The sequence below is a fragment of the Rosa chinensis genome, chromosome 5 (assembly GCF_002994745.2).
Source record: "Rosa chinensis cultivar Old Blush chromosome 5, RchiOBHm-V2, whole genome shotgun sequence".
NCBI classification, from domain to species: domain Eukaryota; kingdom Viridiplantae; phylum Streptophyta; class Magnoliopsida; order Rosales; family Rosaceae; genus Rosa; species Rosa chinensis.
The window spans coordinates 76,323,471-76,349,744 of NC_037092.1; the positions used below are offsets into that span (position 1 = coordinate 76,323,471).

The following is a 26,274-nucleotide window of genomic DNA, read 5'->3' on the forward strand; positions in this document are numbered from 1 at the left end:
GTGAAGATCACTAGAATTACACTGGCATTTCAAACGGACAAATGCATTCGTCTGATTGTTGAAGGTAGAATTACACTGAATGTGGTCTTCGCTTTGAGAACCTGGTTGGACGGTGCTTGAGTTGTGGTCTGATTGCACATGTCGGGCTGCCCTATTCAAGACTTCTATTGCCGAAGGAGTTACGGCTTCGACCATGTGCAATGCTTCCTCCTACTGCGTGTTGGAATCTAGCGCAAGCCCTCATTAGGGCCGCAACTCTTTCTGAGACTGCTCCGGTGTAGATATGCCAGAGATTGGTCCACAGCTTGTTTTCAAGGAGCATATTTATTTGGTTTCAAGTTACTCTAGCGTCAACATCTGCTGTACCTAAACCTAGGAAGAAAGATGTGATTATGGATCTTAAAGCCGCAAGCCCTAGCCCTAGCGCTACACTTTAAGAAGAGTGCATGAGAAGGTGATCAAATCCTCTCTGAAAAAGGCAAACCCTGCTGAACCCAAAACCTGGTGCAATTATTAAGTTTGTTATTTTATATAATTGTTTATTTTTTCACTTTCTTGACATGGTACTCTATACATCCTTCAACACACCCTCCTACATCATAAATTGACAGCTACCTTCTACCTAAGTCGTATTCAATATGAAAGGAGAAATCAACAACTGTCAACGAGCTAGGTTATTACAAAATCATAACTTTGTACTAAAAATATTCACACGCCCGTTGGAATTTTTATTATTATTATTTTTTATTTGCAGGAGAACGCCTGATGGAAGTTGAGGTGCCAGAATTTGGGTGGTTAAGCTTATTTTTTATTTTTTTCTTCTGTTTTTATCATTTTGTTCAAGTATATCTGGATTGTGTGTCTAGCCTAAACTCTAGTTTATTCTCAAAGATATCTTATTCAATGTATGATTCAATTTCCTTGTAAGACTCTTAATTATTCTCTGGTTGTAAATCCTCTATATAAAAATGCCTCTATTATTAATAAAAGACACAGCTTACAATTTTGATTCCCTAAAACACGTTATTAGCACGAAACCTTAACACTGAACCCTAAACTCGTAGCCTTCAAATCCTAAACTCGTAACCTTAACACCTCAAAGCCCTTGATCCCAGGAGTCTAGAACCACTTGCGAATCCCCCAGAACTAGCCGAAAAAGCCCCAAACCAGCTTTCAGAAAACCTGAACCGTTCAGGTTAGCCTCGCTCCTCTAGCCTTGCCTGCCTTCACGCGCGCCCATGCGCCCTTCTGCCCTTCCGATTAGCCACCCCCACCCCCACTCCCTGCCTCTGCTAGCCTCGCCTACCGCATACCCTTGTTCCTGCAAGTTAGCCTCTCTGCCGACATCCCCACGCACCCCTATGCTTAGCATTAGCCTCACCAGCTACAGCCCCGCACACCTTTGTGCCGTCAGTTAGCCTCACCACTGGCAGCACCCTTGCAGCAGCCCTCGTGCTCTAAGGCATCTAGTTAGCCTCACCAGCTAGAAGCCTCCGTGCACTCAAGCACGAAGCAGCCCCTGCATAGCTGACTCCTCGTTGACCCTCACCTCTGGTCACAAACGATTTCTTCCCGCCACCTCCTACGACCGTTTTCCTGCCAATTTTCCGACTACTTCAAAACAAGGTAATTTTTAGTAAACGTTCCCCCTTTCAGTACTTTCAATTCATCTTCTTTTTCTCGGTGGACTTGCAACCTTCCTTCTTCTACCCCCCTTTCTTTTTCATAGGGGAGACCTAGGCAGAACTGTGGGGATGCTTACTATCTCCAAGTTTGGAGCTTGTTGAGGCTTCCAAACTTAGAGTTTGTTGAGAAGATACAAACACATCATTGTTTCGATCTAATCCAATACCTCTTAGAATCGAATTTCTTGAAAGCGACAATGCTCATAAATTCCTAATTTCTTAGGAGCGACTATACGCTCAGAAATTTTTATTGTTTTCGTGGTGGCTTTTTTCGCTCTGAAACTAACCCTCTTTTCTTGTTGTTTTTTCAGGATGAGTAACCTGAATAAGTTGGACTTTGCTTCACTGGAGACAACAGGCTCTGAATATCACAAGTGGGTTAGTGATGTCCACCAGCATCTTAAGACTCAAGGAATTCTGGATACGATTCTTGAGCCTAGTCAAAACGTGCCTACTCCTAGAGAAGCTGCCACTTTGGAAGCGAATAAAGCTAATATGGAGGCAAACAAAGCAAAACCCATTATTCTCATGACACGTCACATGAATGACTCGCTCCAAAATGAGTGCCTGAATGAGGAGGACCCCAGAAAGCTGTGGGTCGAACTTGAAGAATGATTTGGCAACGTTCATGACTCTTTTCTTCCTAATTTAGAAGTGAGATGGAACAATCTCCTCTTCTGTGATTTTAAGTCTATACTTGACTATAACTTGGAAGCCCTTCGCATCAAGTCTTTGATGGAATTCTGTGGAAAGAATATCACTGATGCGATGGTGATCGAGAGGCCTCTCTCTACCTTCCATGTCTCTATAATGATAGTTGCCAAGAACTATCAGATTGATGTCAATGCAGGATGCATCACAAGATTTTATAAGCTAATTGGAGCAATGAATGTAGCTAAGAAGCATGACAACATTTTTATGAAGAACTATAACTCTAGACCCGTGGGAACCAAGTCTATTCCGGAGTCTAATTATAGTCGTGCCCCTAAAGGAGGGAGCAAGGAGCGAAACCCTAAATCTATAGATAATTCTGGACGTTCTGGTCTATATTCTCGCCCTAAAGAGAAAGGTAACCACCAAGATAGGCGAGCACGGAAACGTGGAGGACAACATGTGAAAAGAGAGGGAGGCAAAGCCTCTAGTTATGGTGGTGAAGCCACCAAGGGTAATAACCATCCTAAACGCACCCCAAAGGCGCATCAATCAAGGGAACCAGACTATAAAGATGCTTATCTTCGATGTGGAGCGTCTGGATATTGGGCAAAAGCTTTTAATGCATCCTAGAATGTTGTAAACACTTATAGGATGTATCGTGAAGCAAGGGAAGAAAATTACATGGAACAAGAAGATCAAGATGGTGATCTCGATCTGAGGGTACGTGGAAGACTTCAAAGGTCATGCCAAGATCATCAAGAGATTGGCGATTTTGTTTTAAGTCTTTTAATTTTTTTCCAAGAGATGTAATAGGCACTTGCCATATAGTTTTTGTAGTAAATGCCAATGGTTAAGTTTTTCTTCAACTAGGCTCATCCAAAGTAAGTGTGATGTCCAGGAAGGTTTTGAGATTAGTGGTACTTAAGCGAGCCTTTCTCTACCGATATCTCTCTACTCACCTGGTCACATTTATTTTGGAGTTACCGAAAGAAGTCATACGACTACCATTGTTTTGCATTAGCTAGTACTTGGATTAGAATTTCTTTGGTAAAAGAAATAATGATGTAATTTCATTGGCTTATGAATAAAATTTTGAGTTCATTTCATTATGACTCCATTTTAATTCTGAGCGTTTCTTTTTTTAGGAATGGACTATGGAGAATTGCAATGTCTTGCGGATAGTGAGATTACGCACACCATTCTCTGCCATAGGCAATTACTTTTGGAGATGTTGCCTACATATTCCTTTGTGACTATAATGGCTGGGCAATTAGGATTGGTTCAAGGACATGGAATGACCCAATTCCTCTTGCCAAATGGCACATTGATTACTGTCGCAGAAGTTCTCTACGCTCCTAAGGCAAATCGAACCTTATTGAGTTTTAAAGATATTAGAGCCATCAAATTCCATGCAAAAACTCATAGAGAGAACAGAAAAAAGTTCATTTGCATTACCTCTAATGATTACAGATAGAAGCGCATCTTAGAGAAGCTCATGTGCCAATCTAGTGGACTTTATGTCACTACAATTCACCCTATTGAATATAATAATGTGATAAGAGAAGATCTCCTGGATTCTGACATATATTGGCTTTGGCATGACCAACTAGGACATCCTGGTTGTGATATGATGATTCGTATACTAAAAACTTCACACAGACATCCATTCTTTCAAGTGAAATGAAGCCAGAATCAAAGATTGATTCCTGGACTGAGTGTGACCACCGCAGCCACTGCCGTCCACCGTCAGCCTAGGGCAGCTATTGTTCTCCCTAATGATGCCATGGTTGGCGTCTCCCATGGCCATGACACCATCGATTATATTTCTCATGGTTATGATGCCATGGTAAGTGATGTAGTCACCAATTTTGATTCTAATAGTGCTTAAGATGCTTAGGCCCAATCAAAATCCACATTGGTCGCTTCAAAAACTCCTCGCTCATTTTGCAAAGCATGTTCCTAGCCTTAGGAAAATTAGGACCGAGACCGTTCTACGCAAAGGATCTAAAAATACTCATTCCATTCCTGCAGAGAATCCAAGGGGATATCTGTGGACCAATTCAACCACCTTGCGAACCTTTCAAATATTTTATGGTATTGGTTTATGCGTCGACACGCTGATCACATGACGCGCTTTTGTCCACTAGAAATGCTGCATATGCTAAACTCCTAGCCCAAACTATCCGTCACTACCCAAACCACCCTATTAAGTCGATTCGTCTTGATAATGCTGGGGAGTTTACATCGAAAACGTTTGATGACTATTGCATGTCACTAGGGATTGATGTTGAGCATCCAGTTCCTCATGTACACACCCAAAATATCTCGCGGAAGCTGTCATTAATCGCCTACAAATGATAGCTCGGATATTGGTTATGCGCACCAATCTCTCTGTTTCCGCTTGGAGATATGCAATACTGCATGTAGCTACGGTAATTTGTCTACAACACACTACCACCCAACCTTATTCTGCATTACAGCTAGTGACTGGGTACGAGCCTGATATCTCGCACTTACGCATCTTCGGGTGTGCCATTTATGTGCCTCTTATGCCGCCACAACCTACTAAGATGGGTCCACAGAGACGAATGGTCATATATGTTGGATATGAAGCTCCAACTATCGTCCGCTACCTGGAACCCTTGATAGGCGATCTCTTTATCGCTATATTTATGAATTGTCACTTTGATGAGACAGTTTTCCCTTTGATGAGATAGTTTTCCCATCGTTAGGGAGAGATAAGAATACGAATATTCAGCAGGAACGACAGGAATTATCGTGGTCTATCCCCACTAGAAATAATCGCAGGAAATGTTTTGATAACATGGATTCCTATTTCTCAATGATATCCCATGATCAAGACAATTGGCTGAATCCCATGAAACCCTTGTCCAAACTTGTTGAAGTGTGAAGAATTATTGAGCTTCAGAGTATAGCAAATACTCTGCCTGCTGCATTTTCTAATATTGCCAAAGTGACGAGATCACATATATCTGCTGCAAATGTGCTTGCAATGATTGATGTCCCAAATACTAGACGTAACGCTGCTACTGAGGTACCAAGAGATGGTGCCACTACCCATAGTGGTAGTGATGTGGCACCTATGGCTGCAGGTCCCGCTAGGAATAGCGGTAGACCAATTGATTCGAAGGATACTCGTCTTAGAAAGAGAGCGAATGAGGCACAAACAAGTCCTTTGATCATCAACACTCAAAATCCATCCCATGAGAATGTTCTAGATTATGGTTATGTCCAAGAGACATCGTTTAGGGACGTCTTAACATTAGAACCTATCCCTGAGAACGTAGAGATCTTTGTGAATTACACTAGTGTACATGGGACGTGAGAAAGAAACTTCATCATCATTGATTATGTATTTGTGTATTCTGTAGCATGTGACATTATTGAGACCGATGACATCAAACCACGCTCCATTTATGAATGCCAACGTAGAGCTGATTGGCCAAAATGGAAAGATGAGATCCAGACAGAACTAAATTCTCTAGCGAAAAGAAAGGTATTTGGGCCAATCGTGCTGATACCGCCCAATACCAAGCCAATTGGCTATAAATGGGTATTTGTTAGAAAGCGTAATAAGAGAAATGAGGTTCTAAGATGCAAAGCTCGCCTTATGGAGCAAGGCTTCTCACAACGCCCTGGAATCGACTATGAGGAGACATAAACTCTGGTAATAGATGTCATTATGTTCTGCTACCTTGTCAGTGTTTCTGAAAAACTGAACATGCAGCTCATGGATGTGGTTACTGCGTATCTATATGGGGATTTAGATACAGAGATATACATGAAGGTCCAGGATAGACTTTAGTTACCCAAGTCCAGTGGCTCTAAACCACGGACCACATTTGCAATAATGTTGAACGCTCGCTATATGGATTGAAGCAATCCGGACAGATGTGGTACAACTATCTAAGTGAATACTTGTTTGGGAAGGGATATGTTAATAATGAACCATGCCCATGTGTTATCATAAAGAGAATAGGTTCCGAATTCGCTATAGTAGCGGTTTATGTTGATGACATGAACATATGACACCCTTAAAGAGTTAAGGGAAACCGTTGAGCATTTGAAATCCAAGTTTGAGATGAAGGACCTTGGGAGAACACAGTTTTGTCTCGATTTAGAACTTGACCACCATGAAGATGGTATCTTGATTCATCAATCAGCCTATACCCAAAAGATGCTTAGGTGTTTCAATACTAACAAAGTTAAGCCTTCAAGCACCCCAAGGGTCGTTCGTAGTCTTGTTCCAAAGAATGATCAATTCTGTCCAAAAGATGATGACGAAGATGTGCTAGAGGCAGAAGTGCCCTACTTAAGTGCAATAGGCACATTATTGTATTTTGCTCAATGCACAAGACTGGCCATCTGATTTTTCGTGAACTTGTTAGCTAGATATAGTTCCGCCCCAACACGACGCCATTAGACTGGTGTTAAAGATATCTTTCGATACCTAAATGGTACGATTGATATGAGCTTGTTCTATCCCTACAGAAAGATGATAGATTCGGACCCATCACATATTAGGGACGCCACTAACTTTGGCATGCTTTGCCTATCCCCATTACAAAACAACATTAGTGTTTTGGAAGGTTTGTTGATGCTGGGTACCTCTCTGACCCACACAAAGATCGTTCCCAAACTGGTTATGTATTCACCATGGGTAAGATCGCAATATCTTGGAGGTCTACAAAACCGACCCTAGTCACTACTTCTTCAAATCATGCAGAGATTATTGCTCTTCACGAAGCGGTTCATGAATGTATATGGCTTAGATCCATAATTATGCATGTTCGAAGCAATTGTGGTTTGAAGTCTACCACAGATGAGCCTACAAGTATTTATGAGGATAATGCTGCTTGTATAGAACAAATGAAACAAGGCTACATCAAAGGCGATAACACCAAGCATATATCGCCCAAATTCTTTTATAATCAGCAACAACAGAAGCTTCTCAAGATCAGAGTGAACCAGGTTCGATCTGAGAACAATGTGGCAGACTTGTTGACTAAGTCACTGCCTAAATCCACTTTTGAGAAACATGTTGCAAGCATCGGTTTACGGAAGTTATCTGAACACCCATGATTGTAGTCATCAGGGGGAGATGTCTACATGTTTCTCAAAACGTGAATGGTGAGTTGTACTCTTTTTCTCTTTCGACTAAGGTTATTTTTGTCCCACTAGGATTTTGTCACTTAGCAAGGTTTTTGACTAGGCAACGAGAGGAGCACCGTATTTGGGCGACACAAAGGGAGTGTGTAAGTATATCTGGATTGTGTATCTGGCTCAAACTCTCTGAGTTGTAATATGGTTAGTCTTACAGATATTCTCATAAATATCTTATTCAATGTATGATTCAATTTTCTTGTAAGACTCTTATTCTCTGGTTGTAATCATCTATATAAAGAGGTCCCTATTATCAATGAATGACAGAGTTTATTCTCTCATAATTTTGATTCCCTAAAGCACATTTGATATTTTTACTCTTTTTGATTAATTTAGTTTTGAAAAGTAATTTAATAATAAATATATGAAAGGTATTTACATAAAAAAATAAATTTATTATGGTTTATCACAGAAGCGCTTTTATAGTATAGGAGACTAGGACTCTAGGGGAAAGCACTATCTGGTAATCAGTTTTTGAGTTGTCAGCAATGTTTGGATATCATTAGCTATGTAAATTTTTGGTGCAATTATATTCACATACTTAGCCGTCTTTGCTAGGGTTTCTCGGTGTTCTCAACATCGATAAATTGCCAAAACCTAGTTGATCTTGCATCGATTTTTTTTCTTCTTTCTTGATGGCAGAAGGCATGAACGGGGTTCACGCACCGCTCATCAACTCGAATTCAACTTTGGTTTCGTTGGGCGAGGCGGGGACTACAGAGTTCCAGGATGGTTTTTGGTATATGGCTGGCAGACTGTTGGCCCCAAAAGCCAAGTTCCCAGGATTCAAAGGAACGATTGCTACTATTTGGCGTATCAGATCGGGGCTCATTATCTAAGATGCAGGTGAGAGGTTTGTCTTCCAATTTGACAGTGAAGCGCTGCGTAATCGCATCCTACATGGGGGTCCTTGGTTTTACCACAACACTATGTTGGTGGTAGGAAAGTATGATGGACTCAATCCAGTGGAGGAGGTGTCGCTGAATATGATGGAAACTTAGGTTGCGGTGAAGGGCCTCCCTTTTGGTCTGAGAAACAAGACTGCGCTCGAGTTGGTTGGGGCGTCCATTGGGACAATGGTTCGAGTGGATCAGAATGCCGTGAAGAGGAAGGAAGAGGAACAGAGGATCAAGGTTGTGTTCGACATCCGGCTTCGTATCCGCATACGGAAGGTGATCGAGTTCTCTCCTGTGGTGAAACCGGAGCTTTCCTTAATCTATGAGAAGGTCAAAGGTTTTTGCCATGACTGTGGGCTGTTTATCCATGATGCCCAAGGGTGTGATAAGCAGTTGATCAAAGAGAAGGAGGAGGTTAAGGCTATTCCACCGGCGTCTGCTATGGCTGGTTTGTCTATTACCTCAGGGTCAGAGGCTGTTCGTTCATCATCACCGCATGGTTGAGCTTTAGAAGATGAGAACTGGACTCAAAGAAGCAATGCCGCTCTAATTGTTATGGAGCAAGGGTCGGGCTCTGGCGGCATCGTTGCTGAGGTTACTAATGTTGGGTTGGGAAGTCCTGCGTCCCTGCGATCTCTTGGACCTTTTGGTTCCAAGATGATGGGAAATCCCATTGTTTTGGATAACGTTTTGACTGAGATCAAAGCTGTGGATATTTGCAGTTGTCCAGTTTCGGGGGTGAGTCTCATGAGGCATCATTGGATTTGGGTCGGCTTCTGAATTGCCTCGGACAGAGGCTGACCATGTGAAATTTTCCTCTCTGCAAATGGGACCAATGGGGAGGAAAAGAAAGGTTGTTACCAAGTTGGATCGGTTTGGGAAAAAATACTTGGCTTTTCCTACTTCTACACTTGAGGTTGAAGATAATGTCTCGCTGATTCTACAATACAAGAATGGTAGGATGTTGGTTTCACCAAAGAAGAAGAAGATAGGGCGTCCTAAGGGGAGCAAGAATAGAGTGAATTCCACTGAGGAACAGGATGAGAAAATTATACGTAAGTATAAACATCGGGGAAAAGCTTTGAGTTTTGATCAAAACATTGAAGAGTCTTTCCCTGAAAAGGTTGATTCACAGGTGGCTGTGATGGAGGGGGCGCATGAGACTGCTCAAGTGTTAAAGTCTACTATTATGAAGGGATCAGTGGAATGTGATGGCTCACATTCCGCCAACTTTATTGTTTAATTCAGTTTGGGGTCGCAAAAACCAATGCCTTATTTGAATCATTTTATGTCTGCTTCGAGGTTTCTAGATTTTTGTTAGAATAAAAGTGCTTGAATTTACCAAAAGGTGGGTGTACTTGGGATTTTTGGGATTTTATTCTTCTAGATTAGGGTTTCTTGAGGTTCTAAGGAGCGATTCTTTCTAACGACCTCATAGGGGTGTTTCGTTTTTGTACTGCCTGCTGAATTATAATGAAATGGCTGACCTATTTGCATCAAAAAAAAAATATATTCACATACTTCATGAATTCTCGATTTAGTTGTGCTCAACTACAATTGGATCTAAATCACATGGTGGATAACAATAAGGTAGATGAAATTTTTTTTTTATTTTCATCACCCTTTGGATTTAGTTCCAAGAACATTTGAGCAAAACTAGTAAAAATTTCATTGAGGTAATGAATAGGACTCATCATAGATGTTATTCTACAACATATTCTACCTTAGATTTGGTTTCAAATTACTCTTGGAGTATTGTTTTGTGTCTCCTCCCGAGCTCCACCACTACAATTTTGGAAATTTAATATTTCTTACTCAAAATACTCATGTTATTAGGGCAACTCCAACCCTTTAGTCAAAAGCCAAAATGGCTACCCCAGCTATTTTTTAGTTGCTCCAACCCAGAGAATTGTAGAGTCAAAACTCGAGTCATTTTGACTAAGAAATGGAGGACGAAAGCCATATTGGCTCTGTGGGACACGTGGTGGGCCTCAAATGACAACTACCCAAAAGGAGATGCAAGCTCTTAGGCGCCAGGTGGAGAAGACTTCAGCCAGTCGCGCTACGCGACAAAAAAATGGTCCAAATCTTCACACGCACAGGAGACACGTGATAAATGTGGCCAACACTGGGCCCCGCTAGGGCAAAAGCAATTGTGGGCTTCCAAGGGTCAAAAAACGAGTGGCTGAGATTTACTCTGCATTGATTCAATTCAAAATCCTCCCAAATTAATTGGTACAGAAATCAAAAAATTAGATATATAATTACTTAATTTCTAATTTGATAGTCAGAAAAATGCGATGGATTAAATTCAACGGCTAATAATAAAGTAACAAATTTTTAAACGAAAACAATATGCAAAAATAAAAGAAAATTTTCTGAAAAATCAGAAAAATATTTTATTATGACGATATATTATATAAAATAATTATATATGATATTCAAATTCATATTGTAGTTAATTGATTATCTGAAATGATAAAAATTCTGAAATAGTTATGACTTTTAACTAAAGGGGGTTGGATATGCAAAATCTGAATGAATAGTAATGACACTAGATGTGTCAAATTCTGGAATGGATATGACTTCTGACTAGAGGGGGATACGAGAAATATTGAAAAATACCCTCTCATCATTTTAAGTTGTACATGTGGAGTTGCGGTCCACTAACTTCTATAAGTTTTTATTTTATTTTTCATTATAGATAGACCCTCTAAAGTGGTAGTGAAGACAGTTTAGAGGTGAACTTTAACTTACAAAAGAAGTTATCGAAGACTTTTTTCTACTACTTTCTTTTTTGATAAGCTTTTTTCAACTACTTTCTTTTTTGATAAGCTATTTTCTACTACTTACTTTCTTTTTTGATAAGCTTTTGTTTACTACTTTCTGTTTTGATAAGCTTTTTTCTACTACTTTCTTTTTTGATAAGCTTTTTTCTACCACTTTCTGTTATCATTATTTTTATGTTAGCTAACTTGATTGTAATTTGCCAAAATCACCTATAAAGCTAGGAATTTACTTTTGACTCATGATTTTCATGTTTGAAATTAAGAATGGGCTTTAAATTAGCCAATTTGCTCACAAAGTATTTTTGATCAGCAAATATAACCCATTTATTGATGATAAAAAAAGTTACGAACACTTAAATCGTTATTAATCAATTCCATAAGCTCAATAGAAGTAAAGAGAGATTTTTTCTTTTCTTTTTTTACCTGAGAAGGAAACAGAGATTGCTCACTTAATGCAAACTTAGCAACATAATGAGCTGCGAAGTTGCATTCACGGGGTTGGAAGAGTATTGTGTCTCCACCAGTTGCCCATGAGCACTATAATGTCTTCAGTGTTTGCTCATAAGTTTACCATCATGCTACAACAATCAAATTTTAGGACCAAACCAAGTGAATTTGAAACCAAGAAATGCAAGGCTTGAGCTCACTCTAAATTACCCTAAATCAGACAATAACTTACCCTCCAATTTCAGCTTTACTCTAATTTCAAACCTCACACTTATCCTCCAACTACTCTAAGTTATAGTAAAGTTTGGATTGTTTGGGCAATTTAGAATTTAGGGGTAAGTGCGAGGCTTGGACTTTGCCTAAAATCCTTAAAATCATAGACTTAGTAGACATCATGTTGTCATCCATGGCAATTGGCAAACCATGCTGAACCCAAAACCTGATGCAATTAGTAATAAATTTGATATTTTATATAATTGTTTGTTTGTCACTTTCTCGACATGGTACTCTATATATCACCTCAACGGATCCGGCTCCTCTAAAGTGAGCAAATCATAAATTTTGTAAAGTTCATAAAATCTCCAACCTCAATGTAATCTAATGGCTAGAAAGATATCCACGTCACTTAGAATTCTTTGACTTTTTTTTGGAAGAAATTTTGTTTTTTACGTTAATCTTATTTAATTAATTTTTATTTTTGGGCCAATTCAATATTCATCTTTTGCTCCCTGCGTTTCTTTATCTACGCATCAATGGATTTCTCAAAACAGAAAAACTAGGGAGATCCATGGTCATGGGTGGATAAAAACTAAATAACAATTGCAATTGTCTTCTCAAACCAGTATATATACTCCACACATTAAGACTCTTGCATGCAGCCAACAGATGACACACAAAAATATAAATTAGGGATCAAATTTTTCCCCAAAACCAACAATTATACATGGCAATTAGAAACCCACTATCGATAAAAAAATAAAAATAAAAAAAAATAAAAAGTAGGGATGCAAAGCACAAATCGTAATGAGAGTGATAAGAAAGTAGGTTCAACATTCATTCACTCTCTTTTCTGGGGTTGGATTCACGAACTGGTAGGCCAAAATCAATGACTGCAGTTTATTTTCTAAAAGAAAAAACATAGAATTTTTACGTTAATGTAAAACATAATTTGTTTTGGAAAGAAAATGTGAAAAAAGAATTTGATATTAATGTTAACTGACGTGGATATCTTTCTAACCATTAGATTACATCGAGGTTGAAGATTTTATGAACTTTACGAAATTCATGATTTGCTCACTTTAGAGGAGCTGGATCCCACTTCGACACTCTCTCCTACATCAGAAATTGGTGATTAACTTCTACATAAATCACGGATTCGATATGAAATGAGCAACTCTCATTGAGTGGTAAAAGTGACTAATTATTTGTTGGGCTAAATACCTAGATTATTACAAAGTCAGAGATGTAAGATTTTGACTTTGTAGTCAAACGCTCAATGGGTGTGGAAGTTGAGGTGGAGAAGCTGGATGGTTAGCTGTTTTTTTTTTTTTTTTGGGTCATTTGATATGTTTACTATTTTTGATTTATTTGGTTTGTAAAGTAGTTTTTTTTACACCCTCTTTTCAGATTGTTTGCTGTATCTCAAAGGCTTTCTACACTCAGAGATTAATCTGCTGAAGGCCCAGACGGTCAACAGGGCATTGCAGCCCCTCCCCTAACCAAGTTTATAATCAATAACACTAAACCAACTCAACGTTTGAACGCATGATGCAGAGGTTTCACAACTTAAACGTTCCCGTGAGAGGACTTAGGCTAGTTTGAGATTGTTGTGACTTTAAAAAAAAAACTGTTGCTGTTGTGTTGTGAGAATAATCAGCTGTGAATTAAAACAGTTTCGTGTTTGGTAAATAATATTTTTAAAAGTGCTGTAAGTACATAAAATAACTGTAGAGTGTGTTTTGATCCACAGCAGCTTCTAAAAACAACCTCTATGCTGCTTCTAAAATCTGCTGCTAGACTGCTAGTGACATATAACTTTCAATTAAAGCTGTTTTTTATTTATTTACCAAACACAATAAAATCTAAAATTTTGAATAAAAGCCAATTTTTTTTAAAAACGAAGCAATCCTAAACAGGGTCTTAATAAATACACCAAACCGCTTAAAGTTTGCTGTGATTTTTTAAAATAATTTTTTTTGACACCCTCATTTCAGATTCTTCACGGTTTGTAAAGTAATTTGATAATTAATTAATATATGAAAGGTATTTACGTTTTAAAAAAAAGTTTATTATGGTCTGACAAAAGCTATAAAAGCGTAGGAAGCAGAGTAACGCTGCAGAGACTGGGAGGGGAAAGTGTTTGTGGAAGAGTGATCGATCATCCCCAATCTTCGCCATGGTAAACCCAGAACCCCAAACCCCATACAGACTCGACTACAACGCCAACTTCCGCGACTGGAGAACCAAGCTCGACTCTGTCCTCGACCAGAACCAAGTCAAGTACGTCCTCACCGAACCAAAACCCCCCGAGCCCACAGGCGCAACCCCTCAGAACGACGTCGCCCGCCACCAGAAATGGCTCCTCGACGACTTCACCGCCCGCCACGTCATCCTCGGAGCCCTGCACGAAAGGGTTTACGTGTCTTATCACCGCCACAAAACCGCCAGCTCCCTCCTGGAAGCTCTGACGGCCCACTTCACGAAGCCCTCCATGTCCCGGAGACTGGTCAAGTTCCGGCGCTACATGGAGCACAGATTGGCCGAGGGCAAATCGGTATATGAGCACGTGTCGGAGATGGGTTCCATGGCTGCTGCGCTAGAGAGTGAGGGAGTGAGAGTTTCGGAGGAGTTGCAGGTTTTGATGCTGATGAATAGCTTGCCGGACAGGTGGGATGAGACGGTTGGTGGGCTTATAGTGAACATGGATGTAGATGGTCCAGATGAAATGGGTCTCGACAAGGTGAGCAAGAGGCTCATAGACTTGGTTTTGAAGAAAGACCAAGAAGACAATCCACACCTGTATGCTACTATAAAGGTTCCAACTTTCTCTTACTAACCCTCCTGACTAAATTTCAAAGCTTCATACTTTACTCACGAGTTTTGTAATTAGTGTAGGTTGCCCGGGAGGAGGATCTGGTGGAGCAGATTGGAAAAGACTTTTATTTTGACCTTGTGGATCATGAAAAAGTCAGAAGTTTTTGTATTCTGAAGGAGACGCCATTTTACCGATTTAAGGTCCATTAGTATTATTTACATTTTGAAGATTTATTCCTCTTCTATCTACATTGTCATCGATTCTCAATATGATCTGGATTTCATTGTTGTTTCTGCCATCTTTTGCTCTGCAAGATATCAGCATAGAGTTACAATGCAATTTCATTCAATTTCTCTCTGAAGTCATTTTTGTTCGAGGAAATTTGATAAAAGGTCTTACACTTTAACTAAGATTTCAAAGTACCAGCTAAAGCTCTCATTTCATGTAATGTAGCCTTTGTTACATGATAACATTTTATTACGAGCATTATTTTTCGATTAGGATAATGTTTCTATGGCATAAACACTGAGTAAGAGGTCAGCTGAACAACTGTGTTTCAGAAATACTATCGACTCTTAGTGCTAGTTTAAATACAAGACTGTCTCTCACAATTTTCTAGTGTTTTTTCTTTTCTTTTGTGGTGATGACTTGGTTAATTAACATTGATCTCATTTTCTTTCTGCACTCACTATTGTTTTCCATAATTATTCATCCAGGAGGAGGTCGCTAAAGAGTTTGGCATACCAGTACAATATCAGCGCTACTGGCGGTGGATGAAGCGTCAAAACAATACATATCGCCCAGGCTATCCATTGACGCTTATGGAGGAAACAGTATCTGTAATTATCTTATGCTCTAATATTTCTTCTTTGTTCTGCTTTAAGATTCTTTTTAATGCATTTGTTGTGGATCAGAGATGAGGTTTGGCTTATCTGTTTGATGATTGTCATGTTGTAGATGTTACTAGTACGTACAATCTGATGCCTCCAGGTAGTGTGCTTTTGAAAAGGAAAGATAAGCTATATTTTCTGTCTTAAAACTTGTATGTTAGTTGAGTTCTTTCATGTTGTATTAGAGCATGATATCTTGTTGCCCCATAAAAAATTTACATCCAACCCGTACAATCGTGTAGACCTTCTATTTACACATTTGGAGGAAACACAGTCCATAGTTCTTTATATGCTGCTAATGTTTCTTCTCTGCCCTGCTCTGTTTTAGTTTTGTTTCATTGATAAACTTTTATGGGATAGGTGAAATTTCTTTCTTTATCTCCATTTGGTGGAGGCTTTTCATGTGTTCCATGATGCTTCTGCGTACTAGCTAATAAGCTATATTCTCTGTCTGTCTTTGACTCGGGGTTATTAAAGCACTTCTTCCATGTTGTTTTAGAATAATGCTCCATCATCTTGGTTGCTGCATAAAAGTTTAAATCCTTTGTTTTTGCACTATAGTTATGGTTATTTGCTACCTTGGCCAAAGAACATGGGGTTTTCATCCTTTGTTACTATTTTTCATTTATTGGTTGAGAAGTCTGTCAGAGAACATATCATATTTAAGGTTACCTTGTTTCAATGGAAACATGGTCTGCTCGTCAACTTGTTTCTACAGAAAATGCCGATTTTGAAGGAAAAAAAAAAAAAACTCTGCTCGAAGGCTTTTAGAAAATGCTTTCTTCAGCAGTTCAGCTTCTGCATAGGTCAAGGCATCATGTAAAGATATGTTGCTGCTTTCTAAGGAAACAGTATACATAATGTATAAAAAGTGATAAAAGAATTCGTAAGAACATTTATTTATATCACCATCTGGAATCAAGAGTAAGTTTTCCACGTTCAACATATGATGTGGTTTGCTGAATATTCTTCCTTGAACCATTTTCTATGTAAACAATTGTTAATGAAAAGGAAGATAGGCATTTCCTTAGGTTTTTATCAGGTAATATTTTGAATTTTTTTAATGAAAAGGAAGAAATGTTTTATCATCTCTTATGTTATGTTGATGCCTTGAACGAAGCATAATCTAGAAAAGTATTTGTAAAGCACTTTAAAATTTGAACAGTACAATTTTGCAATAAAAGAAGTTCCTCGCAAACTTACTTCCAAAAAAAGTGCATTGTTGACCTAGCTTATGTTCTTTTATCTTTGTGCGTCTCTATTCATTTATGCACATAACTCAATCTTGTTCTTCTTCATCCCATTGTAGGTTAAAGAGTTGATTGATAATCGTTCAGAAGTAAACTTGTTCTTAGAAGTAGAGCTTGGGCTGGTAATACTGTGTTACAACTAAATACTCATCCTTGCATGGATTAGCTTTGCAACATTTTTTCCGATTTTCTACATATTTCCAGGATTTACACCCTATTGCTCCACCTGACAAGACAAGAGATGTCATTCTTCTCTTCTTTAAGCTTTATGATCCAGAAATAGAAGAGCTACGGTACTTATGATTTTTATTTAATTTAGTTTATCTGTTTGGCTCTTACTCATAAAAGTGATATGGAAGAATATCAGACATGATACCAGCTTGTTGTATCCATAATGTCAGTTATGTTGGAAGGCTATTTGTCAACCTCACTGGCAAACCTACTGAAATCTTATCGAAATTAAATAAGTTCGCTGGCTATGCCCTGGACCAAGAGATAGACCTTTATGAGGTTAGTATCAAATTACATCTTTATCAGCTCCTGGTCTCATTTTGCAGGTTACTTGTTGATTAGCTCTACATTGCATATGTCGATATACATAAAAGCTGACATTTAGTGAGTAGAGTTGGCTGCATTTATGAGTTTATGCTTTGTATCTATGTATATATAGGAGCAGAAGCTGCTTGTGTCCCCAACAGTAAGCATGGTTTCCCTTCCTTCTATCTGAAAAGCTTGGTTAGACCTGGTAGCATTCTAGTGTCAGTAGCTTATTATTTGACTTTTTGTTGCTTGTATTCAATCTTTAAAAGAATCATGTTATATTACTCAATCAAGAATTGAATTTGTCTGATGTCAAACTCTCCATCATTGGCCTTTGTTATTTACTGCACAGTCTACAATGTTGATCTGGAATTGTTGTAAGCTAAGGTATCTTAATGGTGCTTTGATGCTTAGGAATATAAGTTTCAACCCACGGTTGTGTGTGATCTCATTGACAAGAATCTTACATTTCGAGCCAGTCAGGTATTATCTAAGTATTAAATGTTCATGGACGTAATGCTGCTTGTAAGCATTTATTTTCACATATTCTTTTGGAGATCTGATTAGTTTTATTTGTTGTCGTTTATGCAGCTTGAGGATGGAGACATTGTCTGCTTTCAGAAACCAACTCCAGTAGAAATTGGTGTATGTTCCCTGTATCGAAATGTCCAGACTTTTCTGGACTCTGTGCCCATACCTCATTCCTCAAGTAAGCCTTTCAAAATCTTCTCCTTGCATACTTGAATGATATCATATTTAGGTACTGTGTTTGCTCTGGTAGCTGTGTGATTGCAGAATTTTGATTTAGCTGTAAGTGAAGTTTATCTCATGCCTAGCCCTGTTCCTAAGAAAGCATTTTAAAGTAGAAACTTTCTTTCTTTTTAGGTATAATTGCCAAAATACACCCTAAACTTGGCAATAATTGTCAATTTACACCCCCAACTTGTAATTGCGAAAATTAGCCCCCTAAACTTTGCGGAAACTGCCTATTTGCATCCCCTTTGTCAAATTCAACTTTTTTATCCAGATATGAGTCACATGCCATGCACATGAGGGGTGGTGTCGTCATTTTGTATTTATTTCTTTGAATAATAAAAATATAAATTGAGAGAGAGAGAGAGACAGAGAGATGATGATGATGATGATGTGTGAGAGGGTTAGATAGGAGTTAGAGACCCATCATCTTCCTCCTTGCCTAGTTTGGCCCCGAGGTGATTGTGAGATTGTGACTTATAAAATAATTTAAGAAGCTATTTCTGTTTGGTGACTTATAAAATAATTTAAGAAGCTATTTCTGTTTGGTAAAACAAAAGCCAGCAACTTAAAGTGCAATCTCACACTTTCCTATGCAACTTATGGAAGCTGCAAATACCATGCTTCTATAAGCTGGGCTTTTAAAAGCTGATTGACTTTGGTCATTTTATATACTCCCAGCACTTGTATTAAAGTTTATCAAACACTTGAACACTACTTTTTGTACTCACAACACTTTTAAAAGCATATTTTGCCAAACACTCAGCCACTTAATTTGTAAGCCGATTATTCTCCCAGCACGGCTAAAGCTGATTATTTAAAAAGCACAGTTACACCAAACTAGGCCTTAGACGGCTAAGAAAAAGAACCCTAAATCTATTCACAGAAGAAAAATCATAGATTCATTGGAAAAGTCAATCGATTTAGGCTTTAAACAGAGACTCAAAGATAGATGTGGTCGTCCTGAGGGACACTGGGGATCCTCCACAGTGCGGTTAGTGATGAAATTCTCTTTTCTGTGCTCTTACCAACAAATCTCTCATCTTTTGTAGGATCTGAGGCAAACACCTCAGTTGCATTCTATGTAAGAGGAAGAGGAAGACGAAGAGGAAGAGGAAGAGGAAGAGGAAGATCTAGTTTGGTAATTGTTAATATAGTATTTCAAATTATTAAATATATTCTTGTGTATATATGGTTCTTTGACATGCGAAAACAAAGACGGTTTCAAAATGAAATACATTTTGAACCTGGTTAAAAAATGAAAAACAACTTGTTCATTTTTTTTTAACCTTTAATTTTGTTTCAGTTTATGGTTATGCTGACTAAATTAGCCAAGGAAATATATATATGCCCGGCAAGCTCTTGCCTGTTCAACAGAAGCTTTTGCTATGTTACTTTGTGGCTACTGATCACATTCTCAAGTAGTACGTCAAGTATATATCTCTAACTTAAATTGACAATTGGTTCATGCAATTTCTATAATTAGGAAATGAACTTTAGGCTGAGCGTTCTGGTTCCTCATCTGTTTCAATTTTTTTTTTCTTTTGTGCATTCGAACAGAACTTATGTACTTATTAAGCCCGACCTATACCTTCAATTAAGCCCGAGATAGCATTGATGTCTCCGAATGCTTCGGAGATGAACTATCCACAACTCAGCACACTCATTTTAAACTTCTTTTGAATTAATATTTGACTTTTCTAAGTATGAAAATGTTGTTTTGCACCAGGGATTGTTTACGGGAAGAGGAAGAGGCAGAGGAATGAGCAATGGGAGTGGGCTAGAGCCACCTGCAAGGGAAACTACTATTGACAACGAAAGAGGCAGGGAAGAGGTGTAATTAGAGCAAGGGGTAGAGGCTCTACTAGAGGTAGAGGAAGGGGACCTCAAGGCTCTGTATTAGATATTAATAACCTGAGCAGTGCTATCATGTTCTGATATTTACTAAACTAGTAATTGGATATCTATAGGTAACTAGAGGAAGCGATGCAGTGAAAGAAAACTTGAAGAAGAAGAAGAAATGAAACTGTAAAAGTAGAGAGAAAAATGGGTAAGAGGATCCTATATATGTATTTCTGATGATGAGAGCTAGAGGGTTACAAGGTATTTACAGTAGTGAGTTAAGCATACGGATGGTTTACATGTGTTAAGCATCACATATTCACATAACAAACCATGCACACTACCTAATGACGAAGTCATGGGTTCGAGTCACCGTGGGGGTAGGAGTGAAATCCTTTGATCCTCTTTAAATAGAAAGAAAAAAACCATGCACACTTAACAAACTAATTAACCCCTTCAAAAAAAAAAAAAAACTAACTAACTAATTAACAGACTAATTGCTAATTAACGAGACTAATTACAATTTCACTAATGAACCCTAAATATCAGTATATAGTCCTACCACCCCTCCTCAGCTTGATGGGAGTAAGCAGCATCAAGCTGGAACACAGATATGAGTTTTGAGGTCAGCAGAGGCCTGTAGTGAATAGGTCAGCCTATTGATCATAGCCAAAGAATTTCTAAAGTTGTATATGCCATGCTCCCATATTCTGCTTTAGTAGAGGATCGAGATACAGCGGTCTGTTTTTTGCTACACCAAGAAATTGGAGCATCATGAAATAGAATCACAAAGCCTGTGGTTGATTTTCTGTCATTTCAGTCCCTTGCCCAGTCTGCATCACAAAAAGCTTTAAGATGAGGCAAACTGTTATTGTGATCACCTCTCCTGAAATAAATGCCTTGATGCATAGTGCTCTTGACATTTCGAAGTATCCTCCTTGTTGCATGGAGATGCACATCTGTGGGACAATGCAAGAATTGACACACTGAATTAACAACATAAGCAATATCTGGCCTTGTGAATGTAAGATGTGACTCTAGCTAATGTCCCAACAATTTTGCACTGTGACAATATTTCTGCACTTGCCTTGGCTACCAATCTACTGTATCACTCTAAGCTCAAGCACATTGAAGTGGATGTTCACTTTACCAAAAATCAGGTCAAGGCTGGGTCTCTCAAGCTCTAAACTGAGTGACATCTTGTGATTGCAATGGAACACCAGCATTCTTCAAAAGTTTAAGGCTTGACTTGCATCTTGCGATCGGTGACAGAAGTTTGGAATCCAGCGGTCGGCGAACAGAGTCCGATGAAGTCTCCAATGGCTTTTTAATTATTCGGAGGGAAAACTTGTCTTTTTACATTTAAATGGGGTAAGTAGAGTAAGTGAGCATTTGTTAGGCCAAATTTAGGTATTTGACTAAGAGCTTTTTTTTATTATTATTATTATTAGAATATACTTTATTTATTAATAGAGGATGGAACAAACAGACATAATTTGAGGGGAAAATATGCAAAACTTTAACCTAGCAGTATTCAATATAACCTTCTTCTTTTTTTGTTTTCTTTTTTTTTCCTAGATAATGATTAATAAAACCTCTCCCAATTAGTATTGGAAAATATCCAATATATCAGTGAGTCGGAGGGAATAACTGCCAAGTAAAACCCTTGAAATCTCATAGAGTCCGTCGTCAACCGTTGAAACCGCCAGGCCCAATGGATTCTGATTCTGAAACCTCCCTCTCAGCGATGGTATACCCAGAACTCAAGACCACCCACAGACTGGACTTTGGCGTTAACTTTCATATCTGGAGACAAAAAATAGGCTTCGTCCTCGTCGACAACAAGGTCAACTACGTCCTCACCGACCCAAAACCCCAGGAAAACGACGTCGCTCGCCTCAAGAAGTGGATCCACGACGACTTCATCGCCCGGCACCTCATCATGGGAGCCCTAAACGACCACGTGTACATGTGCTACGAGACACACAAGACTGCCAAGTCCCTCATGGACGCTCTCACCGCCACTTACACCCAACCCTCGATGACGAAGCGGATGTACAAGCTCCGCAACTACGTGGGGCACAAGATGGCCGAGGGCAAATCCGTCCATAAGCATATTATGGAGATGGCCTCGATGGCTTATGATCTCCAATGCGAGGGGTTGAAGATTCAGGAGGAAGTTCAGGCTGTGATGCTGATGAATAGCGTGCCGGAGAGTTGGGACGAGATGATGACCGTGGTGAGGTTGAACATGGATTTCGATAAGTCTGAGTCGGGTGAGCCAGATTTCGGTTTGCAAAAGGTGAGCAGCAGGCTCAGGGAGATCGGGGCTTTGAAAAAGTTGTGTCGGAGGCAGGAGGAGGAGGAGGAGGCCAAGCAGAGGAGGCCGCATTTCAATGGCCATTGCCATACTTGTGGAGAATATGGGCATCACCGTAATCACTGCACCATCGCCATGAAATAGGTACCCATTTGGCTTTGATTATTGCTTCTTTATGCATGAAAGTAAAATGGTGGCATTTGTGTGGTGAATAATAGTAAAACAGTGTACGCATTAAGTTAAAATTGGTTCTGTAGAAATCTCATTAGGGTTTGTTTGGAATTTGAAAGAAGGGATTTGGATCTTAGTTAATTAGACGGTCGGATTTGTTTGAAGAAATTTTCAAAAGCACTTGATCCAATGGATTCTTTCTAAGATTTTAATATATTTGAAATAAGCAAGTACTATGTACTTATTATAATGGATTAGCAATGACTATCTAACATCTACTTATTTTGTTCTATAATAAATCAATGTAGTCAAGGCAAGCAATGTAGAGTTAGGGTTATATCATTGTTATTCAAGAATGTGTTGTAATGAGCAATGGATTTTAATATTTTCTTGTTTGATATTTGTTTTTTTAATTTTTTAATTTTCTACTCATTACAATATACATCCATCAAATTCTGGTTACGTTCGAGGGGAATCGAAGTTCTAATCTAACTTAATTCTGACCCAATTTCCAACTCCCCTTCACCATGATTTAGGATTCATGGTAAAATTCATGGTAAAGCATGAATTTGAACATAAATTTGATTCTCATTTTTATCCCTGAAATATTTCAATCTAGATATTTTTTTTCTCATTTTTTATCCCTGAATTTGATTCTCATTTCATGGTAATATGCTAATGAATTCTTTTTTTGTTTGTCCGTTTTAGGATGACTGACAGCATTAGTGTGGACGTGGAATTTGATCAGCTGGGAATTGATAATGATATCTTACCTGCTCATTGCTTGATGCAGTTTGAGATCGACTTGTTTACTTTTATTCTCGTTTAGGCTTTCTAATTAGTACTTGGTGTTGGAATTTGAACATAAATTTGCTACCAGTAAATTGACATTTGCTAGTTATGCTATTAAGGAATGGAAAAGTTCGCATAATGTTTAAGATATGTCTGTTGAATTGTTGGGATATCTCGCTTAATTGAAGAAAAACTTTACATTTCCGGCCTGGTGTATGCTCTCTTAGTCTCTCTCTCATCACCCAATACAGAATGGATAGTGAGGATGGCTATAGCTACTGTACAGACAAATGCAGAATTCTTTGATTTATTTTGTTGTAATGGGATTTGGTTCCTTGATCAAACAATGAGCTGCCTGTCAAAGTAGAATTAGTGCATGAATCATTGAGCAAAGAACTAGGAGATATGTTCTTGTTACTGCATGTACAGATTTGTCATCTAGTTATGGTTCATAAGGTTCGTTTCCTACTGCCCTGCCAAACATGGACTGGAACTGAACCCGCATTTTGGACCTGGAACCATACGAGGGGGGGGGGGGGTGTGTGGTGTTACTTCATCCAAGCCTCAAAGAAAGTTGACGGGACAAAGGTAAGATGCAAACGCCGGAACAGATTATAAAACCCCTACCATAAGCCTACTTTTTTATAATCTAGTTAGTCCAGCAACATCTAGTTAAAAATGAATCAAGTAAGCATTAACATCTTTTAAGCGTTGCAATGGTAAATCTAAATTAGTTCAACTGTGTTGCTTAATAGTAACATAAAGTCGGACCAACCATGTTAACAAATCCGTTGTAGTCTAGTTGGTCAGGATATTCGGCTCTCACCCGAAAGACCCGGGTTCAAGTCCCGGCAACGGAATAACTTTTTGCAAAAACTCGCTCCAATTTGCACCCAATCTGATCATCAGCCACATTTGACGCTGAACATTTTTCTTTCTTTTAGCCAGATTAATTTGCTCTTTTTTTTTTGGCCAATAGTCCTCATCAAGTAAATTGACTTTGAAGATGAAAAAGAAAGAATAGAAAGAAGGTAAAAATTTGAAGACAGAATCAACTTCCATAAGATTCTCTGAAATATCATTCAAGTTATCCGTGGACAGGAGAGGCATATTGTATACAAGGTGTTCTTCATACTCAAAAGAACTATTGTGGTCAGATTATGACTAAATCTCCAGTCAGATTATCTGTGAATGCTAGAAGCATACTCAAAATTCACCTTCCCTTTCCACAGACATAGGAACCTATGAAGATATACAACATGCACCACTTCCCAGTAACTTGTAGAGAACACCAGGGCTGAAATTTGATTCATGACTCTTCCAGTGCACCATTCGAGTACTCCTCACCTCCAGCACTTGATGTTCCATTTGGTAGCCGGCTTGTGCTGTTGGAATTTGAATAATTGGAGTATGTGGAACCAGGGTTGCCTCGTGTATGTCGAGTCTGTGCAGCCGTGCTACTTCTTGTCACCTTCAGACGAGCCTTTCTACCCTGTGGTGGAGGAAAAACAAACATCTATCAATTTCCATCATAGCCAAAGTAAAATAGGAAACATTAGTTTTAATCATAAAAATTTAAAGAAAGATGTATACTACAATGAGATGGCATAGGCTCACCTTTCCCATACACTTCTCCAAATGAGGAGCAAATCTTCCGGCCATGATAGTTCGACCACAATTCATGCACTCAAATATTTCATTGGCTACAGGAGGATGAGTCTGTCCAAATATGTCAACCAGGTACTTGCCATTTGCTTCACTACTATTACTAGGATCAGCTACCCTTACCCGTGCTTGGGCTGAAAGCCTCATTTCTTCTTCCTCTTCTTCAAAATTACGATCAAGTCCCAACTTTGCTATTCGGTGACACTCAGATGCAACATCAACAATAATGGAATCGAGTAGATCCCCAAAAATATTATTAAGCTGCAAGCACAGGCCATAAAAGAAAGGAACCATGAGAACTATACTGTCAAGTGTCAACCGACCTTTACATGAATAGGCTCTATAATTTACAATTTCAAGTACTTAATTATATTTGGATATCAGAAAGGACTGAATGAAACTCTAGTCTTCCCATACACAACAAGAAAAGCCCTATAATGCTTTAACTGGCAACTGGTGATGATCTATCAGGGACAAACTTTGAGCATCTTCTATATATGTATACAAATAAATTTCCCAATTTCTCCCACTATGACATTCAAATTCATAGCTTGGTTTTCGATTGTTGTGCTGCATTTTGATCAAGAACCATACTTATCTACAGAAGACAACCGTTGATACATGCGAATTCGTTGTTTGTCGAAAAGGATGTGACCGTAACAAATTCCACATACAATGGACAAGATACCAAATTCAAAACTCCACTATAGCTAGTTGAAACATAATCAAGAATTTGGTGAAAAGATGCAATCTTTGACACCTTACCACATTGCTGAATCAGACCCAGCAAAGAAAAACCAATAAAAAAAATAAAAGGTGGTTCCTTTGGATGAAAATGGATACATACCTGTGCATCAGAAGTTGAAGACGTACTGTCTTCATTAGGAAGCGACATGCTTTAATAACCTATCAAAATACAGGGTTTTAATTTAGAAGAACCAAAATCAGCTGCAATCTAAAGTCTGCAACTTCTCTGCGTATAGGAAATCTCAGCGTGATCGAGATGAGTTTATAGATCTTAGAAGAAAAATGTTTGCTTTATATGCGTGAAATAGAGATGGAGAGAGAGAAGCACTTACTGTGAGGAAAGTGAAAGCAAAGCTGCTCCGAGACCAAGGCAGAGAGAGAAACAGAGAAAGATTTGATCCCAAATCGATGGGGTTTGGGACGAAACGAAGGAGGAGGGGGGCAATCAAGTGCGCCAGGGATGCATCTGTTCTTTTAGATCAACGAGTAGGAGCCTGCCAGGTTATCCTTTTATAGTTGAAATTCCAGATAGCAAAAAAAGAGTTCCATTGCCGGGAATCGAACCCGGGTCTCCTGGGTGAAAGCCAGATATCCTAACCGCTGGACGACAATGGA

At 38.8% G+C, this 26,274-nt stretch overlaps 2 protein-coding genes and 2 non-coding genes across 4 annotated transcripts; 2 read left to right on the forward strand and 2 right to left on the reverse strand.

Moving 5' to 3' along the window:
* Nucleotides 1-8,392: 8,392 nt before the first annotated feature.
* Nucleotides 8,393-20,232, forward strand: LOC112202370. The gene is made up of 13 exons (XM_024343362.2): nt 8,393-8,404; nt 13,394-13,398; nt 14,015-14,689; nt 14,770-14,889; nt 15,406-15,528; nt 16,889-16,951; nt 17,034-17,122; nt 17,231-17,339; nt 17,784-17,852; nt 17,961-18,078; nt 19,175-19,263; nt 19,852-19,992; nt 20,093-20,232. Exons 3-12 carry the CDS (start codon nt 14,051-14,053, stop codon nt 19,960-19,962), a joined length of 1,530 nt encoding a protein of 509 aa, XP_024199130.1. The 5' UTR covers nt 8,393-8,404; nt 13,394-13,398; nt 14,015-14,050; the 3' UTR covers nt 19,963-19,992; nt 20,093-20,232.
* Nucleotides 20,233-24,034: 3,802 nt separating this feature from the next.
* Nucleotides 24,035-24,107, forward strand: TRNAE-CUC. The gene has a single exon. It is a non-coding gene; the product is annotated as a tRNA-Glu (tRNA).
* A 172-nt stretch (nt 24,108-24,279) lies between these two features.
* Nucleotides 24,280-26,151, reverse strand: LOC112165803 (SAGA-associated factor 11). The gene is made up of 4 exons (XM_024302469.2): nt 25,992-26,151; nt 25,760-25,818; nt 24,865-25,173; nt 24,280-24,739 (listed from the first exon to the last, which is right to left on the reverse strand). Exons 2-4 carry the CDS (start codon nt 25,805-25,807, stop codon nt 24,557-24,559), a joined length of 540 nt encoding a protein of 179 aa, XP_024158237.1. The 5' UTR covers nt 25,808-25,818; nt 25,992-26,151; the 3' UTR covers nt 24,280-24,556.
* Nucleotides 26,152-26,202: 51 nt separating this feature from the next.
* On the reverse strand, nt 26,203-26,274 carry TRNAE-UUC. The gene has a single exon. It is a non-coding gene; the product is annotated as a tRNA-Glu (tRNA).